The sequence below is a fragment of the Nannobrachium achirus genome, assembly GCF_963921795.1.
Source record: "Nannobrachium achirus genome assembly, chromosome: 24".
NCBI classification, from domain to species: Eukaryota; Metazoa; Chordata; class Actinopteri; order Myctophiformes; family Myctophidae; genus Nannobrachium; species Nannobrachium achirus.
The window spans coordinates 27,812,095-27,825,157 of NC_137831.1; the positions used below are offsets into that span (position 1 = coordinate 27,812,095).

At 43.9% G+C, this 13,063-nt stretch overlaps 1 protein-coding gene across 2 annotated transcripts in view; it reads right to left on the minus strand.

Moving 5' to 3' along the window:
- The window catches only part of agap1 (ArfGAP with GTPase domain, ankyrin repeat and PH domain 1), a gene marked incomplete at both ends in the record, with an annotated part of 387,500 nt that extends 380,524 nt beyond the window's left edge, over positions 1-6,976 (minus strand). For both annotated transcript variants that reach the window (XM_080720280.1, XM_080720279.1), the window contains one exon: positions 6,814-6,976. In XM_080720280.1, coding sequence (XP_080576406.1) covers positions 6,814-6,976 — 163 coding nt within the window. The remainder of the gene's footprint in view (positions 1-6,813) is intronic.
- Between the last annotated feature and the right edge of the window lie 6,087 nt (positions 6,977-13,063).

Below are 13,063 nucleotides of genomic sequence, written 5' to 3' on the forward strand. Positions count from 1 at the left end.
TCAATACTGCAATGCAGAAATATTCTGTTTAAAGAAAAAGTCCGGAATTCACACTTTACTCGAGTAAAAGTACAAAAGTATTGGCATCAAAAAGTAGTACAATGTACGTACGCCTGGTATTCGTTTTAAATGGGCCATGTGATCCGGTCTAGGTGTGGCCTAAACCGGCAACAGGCAGAAGAAGCCTTTTTTGGTCCCCCCCTGTTTGTTTCCCAAATCCCTATTTAAATGCTCGAGAAGTGTAGTCTTGCCCGTCGTTATGAGCTGGACTAAAAGATGGATATACCAAACAAACGTTTCAAAAAATAAGCAAAACTATGCTACATCAAGGATTTTATTGGGTAGGCCCTAAAATTATGCCCTTGAGCGCTGGGAATTATTTTGGGTTAAAACGGTTTTCCGGTTTGATCTTCCCGGGCCAAAGTGTAGTCCGTCTATGACTACAAGATGACGGAGGTTGTTTCAGGATCAGAAACCCGAAAATGGTACTGATCCCAGGCTATGCATGATGGCAAGAATAAACTCTAGGACACTCCAAAGCCCCAAAAATCACCCACCTTGAATACAATTCCAGTGATAGGCCTACGACTAGCCCTGCATCCTGCATCCCTGACGCATGTTTTTAATAGAGGACGCATTAAAGTTTAATGATTAAACTAAGCATCACTGCATCCCCAGGACGCATATGACTCTATCCTTCCTGCTATCAGTCATTTCACTGCACCAGTTGAGCTGCATGTGGTGGTGTCTCCACAGCTGTGCGCGCTGGTATTACTGATGAGATGATTGAGTTTGTCTTGTAAATCCATGCTTCTGTCCTTTATTGACTACATACCAGTAGCTATGTGCCACTATTTATTAAATTAAAGTCCTTTTTGATGTTTTCACCGTTGATATATAATGCGTGTGTCGTCGCGGGACCCATAAAATTATTCTGGGACCCATTTTGAATGACCACCTGTGGGTCCCGGGACCCATTACATTGAAAACCTAGCAACATCACTGATGATGGCAAGAATAAAAAGGTCTAGGACTCCCCAAAGTCAAGGTCGGACTCAAAAATCACCCACCTTGAATACAATTCAAAGGCTGTGATACCGACCAGTGCCGGTGTGTGAACTGTGTGTGATTTGTGTCTTAATGCATTGGCTCCCAACAGCACAGAATGCCTCCGTCTCTTCACTGCACCTGGCCAGTAAAGTGATAGCCTACTGATTTTTCTGATTTCCCCGCGACACAAAAGCCAACGATGTTAGCCCAATTATACCGCTGTAAAGGCGCTAAAGGTGAGCCGGTTTCATTTGTCTCTGCCAGCTCTCCCAGGCCAGACATTGAGAAAGTGGGTCAGTATCACATGGTTAGTGGGAAGCCATTCATACGCGCGGGCACACACACACTCACACATGTGTATTACAATACTTGTGAGGGCATCAACGTTTGATTTTACGACTGTTTCTTTTTAATGAATACATTTTAATTGCGTTTCAACCATATTAACCCTCAAGAAACTAAAATAGCGGGCGCCTGGTGGCCTAGTGGACCAGGCGCATACCATATAGGCATTGCCATTTCGGCATCAATGCCTGTCGGCGTCGCCGGTTCGATTCCCGATCCGGGCGACCTATGCCGCATGTCACTCCCTGTCTCTCCCCCATTTCCTGTCAGTCTACTGTAACCTCGCCAACCAGTCTTTCTGGGGTGAAAGCCTGGTAGACCTAAAGCGCGGAAACCACTAGAAGAAGCGGCGTCGCTTTGATTTAGTTCCCCTTGTTTGTTTCCCCAATCACTATTAAAATGCTCGAGAAGCCTAGTGTAGTCTTGCCAGTCGCTACGAGTTGGACTAAAAGATGCACATACCAAACGAATTTTTCGAAAGCAAAACTACGCCGCATCAAGGTGTTTATTAGGTAGGCCCTAAAACTATGTCCTTGGGTGCAGGGGAATATTTTGGGTTAAAACTGAATCCGGTTGATAGTTCCGGCCAAAGTGTAGTCCGTCTAGGACTACAACATGACGTAAAGTGGTTTCCGCTCCCGACCGGATCAAACCCCGTAAAGTGAACTGATCCCAGACTAGTCTACTGTCCTTTCCAATAAAGGCAAAAAGCCCCCCCCCCCCCCCCCCCCCCAAAAAAAAGAAATAAAAAGAAAAACTAAAATAGCAGAATTGTAGATCTGCTGTTTTTGGTGCATGACACCTGTGCGCTACTACTCCTACCCTAACCCCTAAAGCTAATCCTGACCTCACCCTATTAATCATTACCTAATCCTCATAAAGACCTGGATCGCGTTATTATTTCATGCTTTAACTATTGAAAAATAGCAGATATACAAGCTCACAGCGCGGCACCGAGTACATTTTGAATTCCGGACTCGTAACAGAGTATTTCTACATTGTAGTATTGATACTTTTACTCAAGTGAAATATGTGAGTACTTCTTCCTCCACTGCTCACAACAATGTCTATTTTTATACTTGTGGGGACAGTTGGCTTTCACAAGTATAGTAATACAAGTACACAGTACACAGCACACGCACGCACGCACGCACGCACACACGCACACACACCATGTGTGCTGCTCATGTACGTAAACACACACACACACACACACACACACACACACACACACACACACACACACGTGTGCTGCTCATGTACATAAACACACACACACAGTCACAAACACACCCTTAATGCAAATGAAACCTTGGCAAAGCGGGGAATCCGTGACACTGTGATTCATGTTAGCCAGGCTTCATCTAACCTACATAACTAGAATCAAATCCACTTTATTTGCCAAAGCAAACGTTACCAAGGACATGTTTTCGGTGCAGGGTTGCAGAGGGCTTGGGAAAAACAACGCAACGTGCTGAAACGCAGGACCTCACACATACACACACACACATACGCACGCACGCACGCACACACAGGGGCTTGGGTCACAATCGTGAGATCTTAGTTGACGATTGGCACACATAATTGCAATGAATGATTAAGAATAATTGTGTTTTTGGCATGGAGAGTTGAAATTCTGTTTGCCTTCTAGACTTTGCAAAGGAAAATTGTGCAGGGCATCGTGTTGTGAGCTTGTAGATCGGCTATTTCCACTACCAATGTTCTTTTTAAAGTATAAAGTTGTCAAATATGTCAGTCATTTCTTTGCAGGTTATGTGTTATATCTGCCATGTGCAACTTCAAAGCCTAAAAGCAAAACAGAAATGTAATTGTCATCGACAAAAACGCGATGAAATCGTTAATCGCAACAGACAGCTCTAACGATGACGACATTGAAGCAAGCAAGCCAAGCGCACACACAGGACATACACAGCCTGTCGTCCAGTCCACCTGCACAATAACTCGGTACTAGGGATGGGACGATATGAAAATGTCATATCATGAGTATTGTGACAAAAGAAATCGCGATTTACCATATTATCGCGATAATCAAAATCCATTATCCTTGGTGCGGAACATTTGCCAAAAAATAGCCGATCTACAAGCTCACAACGAGTCGCGTTGCGACGCGTCGTGAGCTTGTAGATCGGCTATTTTTTGGCAAAGACATTTGAAGGGGAGTGAAAAAAGACTGCAAGTATGTATATTATAAGTACCTTTTACCAATTATAGAGAGTTTAAATGGTACCGGATATGCAGCTCTGCAAATAAAAGGTGAATTGATCCCAGTGCATGATGGAGGACGATATCACAATTAAATCTCCACGATACGATTATTGTGAGTGTTTTTTATCACGATAAAGGATAATATAGCGTATCGTCCCATCCCTACTCGGTACCTACTGCCTCGCATGATAACAGGCACTGCAGGACCTCACAGGCAACTCAAGGGCACCCAGGCCACAGGGCTGCTTGCATAACACTCGCGGTCCGAAGCAGCTACATCACAATCTGTGCACTGTGTGTGCCCGTGAAGCGCGAAAGCCGCCGTTTTTCATGCCCGCCACACTGCTGCTGCTGCCGTTTTGGGCTATTTCCAGCCCTTAAAAGTAGGTTATGAGTCACGGCATGACGCTCAAACTCTGGGAAGAAATGGAAGTGGAGGGAGGGCAATAACAGAGGAACAAGCGTGTGTCGACTGACTATTGTGTTATGTCGCGCACCAACATCTGTGTAGAGGCGTCACAAGGGGGGGAAAAGTGGGACTGAGTTACTAGGGCCCAAGGTGGAGTGGCCTTACTTATTTTATGCTTTAGCTATTGAAAAATAGCAGATATAAAAGCTCACAGCGCGGCACTGCGAGCTTGTAGATCTGCTATTTTTGAAAAGTCGTGAAAATGTGTGCAAATCTTTGAATATATGTATTTTTGAAGCGAACATTTGTAAGTCAAATGTTGCTTTTGGGGGGTCCCTGGAACTAAATATTTTGAGATGGGGGTCTGTGGCCAAATACATATCATTTTGGGCGTCCTTCACATGAAAAGGTGTGAGCAACACTGACATAGAAACATAGTTTAAAAAAAAAAAAAAACCTTAGGAGGATTTCAAATATTCAAAGACTTGCACAACTGTTCATGATTTTTCAAAAATAGTTTTTCAATAGTTAAAGCACAATATAATGTGTTCCCAGTTTAAATGGGTTAAACCCCCTCCCCCTATGAAGAACATTCATGGGGGGCCCGCAGTGAATCCTTGTACCCAGGCCCCAGAATTTGGTGCGACACCCCTGCATCTGTGCGGCCGTGCGTGCGTGGAAGGCTCGTTTCTGAGCCTCCCCATTATGTTATGCTGCTCCTTCACGCTACTGTGTGTGAGAGGAGGCAGGCTTAAACCCTGCAAAGATATGATCGTTTCTGTCTGTACATTCGTGTTCTATTTTTAACTGGTCCTAGTCATATTCCATTGCCCCTGTTTTCTTGTTTGTTAATTTTTTGCCCTAATAAAGTTATCTTTTTCCGATTCTAAATCAGCAGTTCTCACACTTACAAGATTTTTCAAAAATGTTCTAAAATAGCAGATGTACAAGCTCACCGCGCGGCACAAAGTGATGCGCTGTGAGCTTGTACATCTGCTATTTTTGATTAGACAACACTAAAATCTAAAATGACACAGAATAGATGCTTTCGTGGTTCTAATGGGTTAATAAGAAAAGCATCTTTTAGTATCTATGCAGAAAAATACTATACGTCTAATGTATTGTCATTCTGTTGACACTAAGGTCTCAGAGGCAGTTGATGTTCTACCTGCCCAAAGGTCATGCCCACTTGCCCGAAAAGTAAATCATCATGAATGTGAATCAATGAATTGCCAATTCCGGGGCTGTCTGATATGGACTTACCTCAATATGTATGCCAACTCTCTCAATAGTTATACAATATGACTTATTTTAAATTACAGGGAACTGAAGACAGTTGCTTCCCCACTCCACACACACTTGCCCGTCGGGCGACCTGAAAGCAAACTCCACCTGGCACCTGCCCGAACGTTTTATTTACTTGCCTCGGTTATTCCGGGGCAAAGATTTGACTATAGAACCTCTAACCAAACAAACAAACAAAAAAGTAGGAATTTAAAGATAAGGAAGGTGAGATACGATTGTATTCGTCCTACGAGGTAGCCTAAAGTTGTCGAGGAAACATGAACATTGGGTAACAGATTGAAACACAATAACCTGATTTATCCAGCTCAGGAAAAGCCTGCAGTGAACATATTCAACATAAGCCTTCACCTCACCTTTGGACTAATATGTTTTCAAAACCACCACTACTGTACATCCAAGTGTGTTCACGTGTACACTATACAGATATTAGAAAACTACAATCCCCACACACAGACTTTTGTATGGTATTGTTCTTGGATGAGGTCAAACAAGTCAGGTGGGTCGGCTCAGAGCCAAGTGTGCGTCGTCATTTTATGTATCATCATTTTCATTATCCACCATGTGCCTGTCGTGAGGTTGAAATACAACCACAAAATGAATTACATCACCCATTCAAATGACAACAGGCCACGCCAACAACGCCTGAGAGTGTACACTAATGGTTGCATTGCCATTTGTGCACTCTCAGGAGTTATTAACCAAAATGGTTAGAGGCTACACTTTCATGAGGATTGTGTTCATGCAGTGCCACGCCTACTAATACATAAGCAACAAAACAGTAGATAATATTGAGGTATGAAGAGATGCGCTGACTGCAAAGAAATAATAAATAATCAACCTTACCAAAGGTTATAGCGTTGTTATATGATGCATATGTCCAACAAAAGATGCTCTAATTGAGAGACCATCAGATGAATGATGCAATGAACCATCAGCTTTTATATAGACAACCAACAGTGGATTCACTGGACCAGTGGTTCTCAACCATTTCAGGCCGTGACCCCCTCCCCCCAAAATAATCATATTATTTGAACTGGGGACCCCCCACGCTGACAAGCACTTATGAGTGTCTGTGAGTTGAGGCATTCATTTTAGTTTGAATACTGTGAAAATAGCAGATCTACTAACTCACAACGCCTCGCATCACAAGGCGTTGTGAGCTTGTAGATCAGACTATTTTTTTTTTAAATCATTGTACAATTCGGCCAATGTTTGACCAGTGATTATAGTATAGTTTGTTGATTACTTTTGATGAAGTAATGGTCTTTTTCTTCTTCTTTTATTACAAAATGTTGTCACTTCACTGTCATCTTGGGACCCCCCAAAAGATCACGTGGGGACCACCAATAGGTTGAGAACCACTGCTAGAGTCTAGACCACATATAAGCACACACACACACACACACACACACACACACACACACACACACACACACACACACACACACACACAGTACAGTACAGTACAGTCTCCTCACCTTCAATAGCAATGACATGCTCCCGGATCTGGTTCTGCAGCAGCGGCTCCTCCACCCTCTCCAGCAGCTCGTAGATGGAGTAGATGTTGGGGTGCACCGACTCGAACCTCTGGATCTCGGCCCGGATGGCCGCCGAGTTGGCCAGGTGCTGCTGGTAGTTCATGACTCAACCTTTAGAACCGTGGCCCCGGAATAACCTCTAGTGTTGTTGGTAGTGAACCCCCCAGCAAAGGGGAAGGCAAGACTGGATCAGTAGTAATTCAGCATGGGGGGGATATACCCCCTGGAGGGAGTGGATAAAGTTGCTCAGGATAGGGAACACTGGAAAATCTCAGTTGGAACCGTTACCCCCGCGACCCGATCCCAGATAAGCGGTTGAAGATGGATGGATGGGTGGTCTGCAGGGGGTCCCACATGAGGTGGTGGTGGTTGTGGGGAGACCGTTTAGAGACTGCAGTTATCAAGCCCCTTTGCGCCTCGATCAATGAAGCATTTGTTAACGTGTTATTATTGTTATTATAGGTGTATTTATAAATGTTCCGAAGGTGAAGGTTGCCCTCTCCTCAGAGCGGCTGCTGGCGCAAACCTGGCGCATAAGAAGTGACAGATGTGCGGTCACACACTGTCTCCATGTCTCCCCCCCCCACTCTCCAATCCGTCCCTGGAAAACGGCACTTACAAAAATCCCAGTAATTTAACGTCCGATCCGGGACTGCAGACCCCCGTCCGTTCCGACCTACGCGCACATGAATCCGGGGTTTTCCTAGTTTTGATCCATTTAGGAGAAAAAAAGGCCCTTCTTCCTTCTCCCGTTTTAGGGTTAGTTAGCATTAGCCACGCGATGCTAACCAGTAGCGTTGGCTGTTGCCTGCTGTAGTGCTTCCAATCCAACCAGAGCACCGGGGCTTCTGGAAAGAACAAGTCCCCGGTCAGAGAGTCCCGAGTCCCGCCGTACAACACGAACCCCGTCCCGGCGTTACGTTGGACCAGTTAAAGAAGCCACTTGGTCACTGTAGGATCCAGATCACTTAGAAAAAGAGAAGCCCAGACAGACATAGTTTTATATAAATCAATCCCACACACACACACACACACACACACACACACACACACAGTCTGTTGTCTTGTTTTGTCTTCCAGGAACCATTCAGTCAGGGATCTGTTGTGTTGTTATATTGTATGATTGGGGGGAGGAACCAGTCAACCAGAGCCCTCTCTGCGGTGTGGATGGATGGTAGGGACCCCCGGGGTGGTCTGTCCTGTCTGTCTGTCTGTCTGGTGGTCAGCAGAACCGTAGCGGATCATCCCTCCATTGCACGTCCAGAGGAGAGGCGGTCCGCCAGGGCAGGAGGAGAGGAGTGTTGCACCGTGAATTATTTCCTCCTGCTCTGGAAAAACCCTCCCTCCTCCTACTCCACCTCCTACTCCTCCAAGCGGCGCGGGGAGGGTGTTTATTTTTGCCTTGTAAGGTGTATCTGTAAGGCACAGTGACTGTGTGGGAGAGGACTGGAGAATGGAAGTTGTTTAATATGAGCCATTATTTATTTTGTGCCACAATTTGAATGAATGAATAGATGAAACCGCAAATATACAAATAAATAAATAAATAAATACACAAGATGTGTGTTAGGCCTTCGCTTAGCCCTGAATACATGACTCTCATATACATGAGAGTCATGCTGTGCCCTTAACATGAGGACCAGTGGGGAATCGAGCCCTCAACGGTTTGAGCTAGGAACGTCAGATTTCAAAAATAAAGTGCTTACCCAAGCCAACTCTGCTAACGATTTGACGCCGTGCAACGTTCATTACACGCCGCTATCAATCTTATGGTTGAAAAGGACCTTTTGACCGGTGGTTTCGGACAGGACAGGCCTTAAGGTTGCTCAGGAGAGGGAACTGTTACCCCTGCAACCCGATTCCAGATAAGCGGTTGAAGATGGATGGATGTTATTTTCAGAAGTTAAAAAATATAGGCCTATAAAGTTTAAAAAATCCCTTTGGAATACAGCGAAGGCCTAGCCCTGAATACATGACTCTCATATACATGAGTCATGCTGTGCCCTTAACATGAGGACCAGTGGGGAATCGAGCCCTCAACGGTTTGAGCTAGGAACGTCAGATTTCAAAAATAAAGTGCTTACCCAAACCCAAGCCAACTCTGCTAACGATTTGACGCCGTGCAACGTTCATTACACGCCGCTGCCGGATTGTTGAATAAAAAGCATTTTTGTCCGAAATTATTTTGCTTAACATAGGACTTCCGCCTCTAGTGGACAGTCGCGTCATCGCATCATCTCCGTTCACTACAATGATCAACCGGAGATGACGCGACTGTCCACTAGGGGCGGAAGTCCTATGTTAAGCAAAATAATTTCGGACAAAAATGCTTTTTATTCAACAATCCGGCAGCGGCGTGTAATGAACGTTGCACGGCGTCAAATCGTTAGCAGAGTTGGCTTGGGTAAGCACTTTATTTTTGAAATCTGACGTTCCTAGCTCAAACCGTTGAGGGCTCGATTCCCCACTGGTCCTCATGTTAAGGGCACAGCATGACTCATGTATATGAGAGTCATGTATTCAGGGCTAGGCCTTCGCTGTATTCCAAAGGGATTTTTTAAACTTTATAGGCCTATATTTTTTAACTTCTGAAAATAACATCCATCCATCTTCAACCGCTTATCTGGAATCGGGTTGCAGGGGTAACAGTTCCCTCTCCTGAGCAACCTTAAGGCCTGTCCTGTCCGAAACCACCGGTCAAAAGGTCCTTTTCAACCATAAGATTATGTCCCTTGCGACTTCTGAAAAGCATTCACATGTCAAGTTGCGTTCACACATGACAGGAGTCAGTCAGGGTCTCAGGCACCGGGGAGTGCTCTCTGCTCTGGCCCTCACCGTTTACCACATCCACAGTGTCTATTTTTTGAATGTATTATTGTAGCCTATTGTGTTAAGCGAATAGCTCTTTAATATAGGCTAGAGGAAATTTCATCCATTCAGAATTCAATTCAATTCAAATGTGTTGTGTTTGCATTCCAGTTCCAATTATGTCTGCTCATTTCTTTGTGTCATATATCAGTTTCCAATTCCACTGCTTATACTGTCACCTGTTCTCTCTCCTGTCCTGATTGGTTAAAATTGGTATATTGACCTGAACTGAAGAGACAGAGACATCAGTTACTGAACAAACACACTATGATTTCTATCAGAATTCAGCTATTCAACACTTTGTTTAACACAAAATCACTTACTGCAACTAAAAAATCACACTCGTGTGAACTGAGCGGTGGTGTGTGTGTGTGTGTGTGCGTGTGTGTGTGTGTGTGTGTGTGTGTGTGTGTGTGTGTGTGCCCCCTGTGTGTGTGTGTGTGTGTGTGTGTGTGTGTGTGTGCCCCCTGTGTGTGTTTGTGTGTGAGTGTGCCTGGCCTATGCCTGGCCTATCCTGAACAACAGCGCCCCTCCCTTAACATGTGTGGTCAGAAAAGGTTACTGCAGGCTACATACCCGGAGACAGACAGACAGACAGACAGACAGACAGACAGACAGACAGACAAACAGACAGACAGACCCACACACACGGCCACGTATAGGAGCGTTGTGACCACCGCTCAAAAAGCTACCCTATACTGTATGTAACTTTCTTGTATTACCCTGTATTTGAAACCGGCTTTCCTGCGCAAGTGCTGACATTTTTACTATTGAGCCTGCCTGCTTGCTCACAGGATAAATGTAATCTTGACCTTGAGGTTAAAATTTGTGTCAGATCCATCCTATCTCAGAAGTGAGACATGAACCTTTGACACGATTTACATGTCTGAATAGAATAGGGAGACAAAATACAAACACCCTGATTGTATAAATGATATTGTATTGAAATAATTCACCATACAGATTGGACAAAATTAAAATGTATTTGTTATAAAAAAAAGCTACACAGTGCGCTTTAAGTCTTTTTTAAGACTAGGCCTACTATTAATAGACTAGAACTCTCAAATGTTTTTCCAGAGATGAATGCATCTCTATGCGCTGTAATATACATACCTGTACATCTAGTTAATTTCTGTCAGAGCTAGTATCAAATTTAAAACCATGCATGTAATAAAAAGACAAACATTTTGTCAATTAAGTAATTTGTTGAATTTACAGTATGGGCAGGACGACTGCCTGACAAACTCTCATGCAAGGCAAAAATTACCCCTTGCGAAGTCCGCTAGTTCCCAGCTCAAGAGGGTGGTCATTGCGTGGAGCTTACGCAATAATGACCAATTGCACTGTCCTGTTCAGTTTGTTCTGTTTTAAATCTTCACAAAAGCACCGGTTAACATTTGCATTTGAACTAGCATCAATACAATAACATCATGAGATAAATATAATAGGCCTAATAACAACTAGTAAGACGCCTCAGGGCCAGGCTTGTCAACTCTCCTGGATCTCCCAGGAGTCTCCTGGATTTTGACCCCATCTCCTGGCATGCTCCTGGATTGGCAAATCTCCTGGATTTCTCCTGGATTTGGTATCAAACTCCCAAAATTCACCAGAACACAGGAAATTACATCTACTATGTTTTTTTTTTTTTTCTGGGGGAGGACCCCCAGACCCCCCGCTTTAGAGGTGGGGCAATGAATGCAAGAAAGATCAGACACATATTCACTTAAGTAATGACTTAAAAATTTGAAGTCATCATTAAATCCTTTGGTTCAGTCATCAAATCTGTACACCTACATTTGGCATTTTAAGGCTGAAATTGTACCCATGCTAGTAAAGCAAGCCTGATAAACGTATAAAACATGCACAAAATTCACCAGAACACAGGAAATTACATCTACTATGTTATATTTTTTCTGGGGGTGGACCCCCAGACCCCCCGCTTTAGGGTTGGGGGCAATGCATGCAAGAAAGATCATATAATGACTTAAAGATGAGAAGTCATTATTATTCACCTACATTTGGCATTTAAGGCTGAAATTGTACCAGTGCTAGTAAAGCAAGCCTGATAAAAGTATCAAACATGCACAAAACTCAACAGAACACAGGAAAGTATATATCTGTTAAGAGGTTTTGGGGAGAGGACCCCCAGACCCCGGTAGGAGAGTTCCGCGCACCCCCCAAAAAATAATTCTCCTGGATTCTGACCGTCCAATGTTGACAACCCTGCTCAGGGCGACAAGCAACCTCTCCCTAAAGGTCGCACCATGTCTTGGCCATCTGGCCAGTGATGTATATCGGACCAGTTATGCCTACCCATATACTGTATGGAGACCCCTAGTAGCCATATATGGAGATCCATGTACTGTATAAGGGGATATGCTGTGAGAGCCCAAACACGCTTACTCAGTTATTGTTATGTGAAATCATGACGTCTATGACATCTGACATCATACACACAATCCCTTTTATGCCCATACATTGAGATCCATGTCTGTAGGCCACACAGATATGGGCTGTCTCTGCCTTCTGTCTTTCTCTTGGCCATATATGGATTCTGTTAGTGTGGTATGTGGCCTCTATGGGCATTCCCATATGAAGTCCTGTTAGATATGGGCTTAATATTGATGACGGGGAACTCTGTATATGGGCATAAAAGGGGTTCTGTTAGTGTGGTTCCCCTGACATGATGACATCACAGTGAAGTCAGAGCGTGATGTCAGAGCGACAAACCCATAGTCCGCATACAAAGCAAAGCAAAGCAAAGCAAAACAAAACAAGAATTATCCCAGCAATATGTGAAAACAATGCTATACATTTTATTTTGTACATTAACACACACGTGAACCTATATTTGATGCATGTGTGTATAATTAGCCTAATCATATATTTATTTCATCTATATATAAAGAATAAAGAAAGAAAACATTTCCATATTGACACCATCACTTTATTTTATGGTGTCAGCGTTATTGTTTAGATCAGGGGTTTCTCAAAGTGGGGTCCAGGGACCCTCAGAGTTCCTTGAGGGAGTTCCAAATGCACCCGTGCAGATCTGTAACTCTGAGTGTGTACAAATGAAACCAAACGGACCCGACTTAGGAGTGGTCTTTGAAATAAATACAAAAGTTTGAGAACCACTGATTCAGATGCTGGTACAGAGTTAGTTATTGTACGGTAGCCAGTATGGTCAGTGTTATTGTATGGTTGCTGCCTGGTATGGGTAGGGATGGGTATCGTTCACCTTTGAATCGATACGATACCCTTTTCGATACCTGGGAATCGATACGATACCCTTTTCGATACCATTTTCGGTACTTTTTAT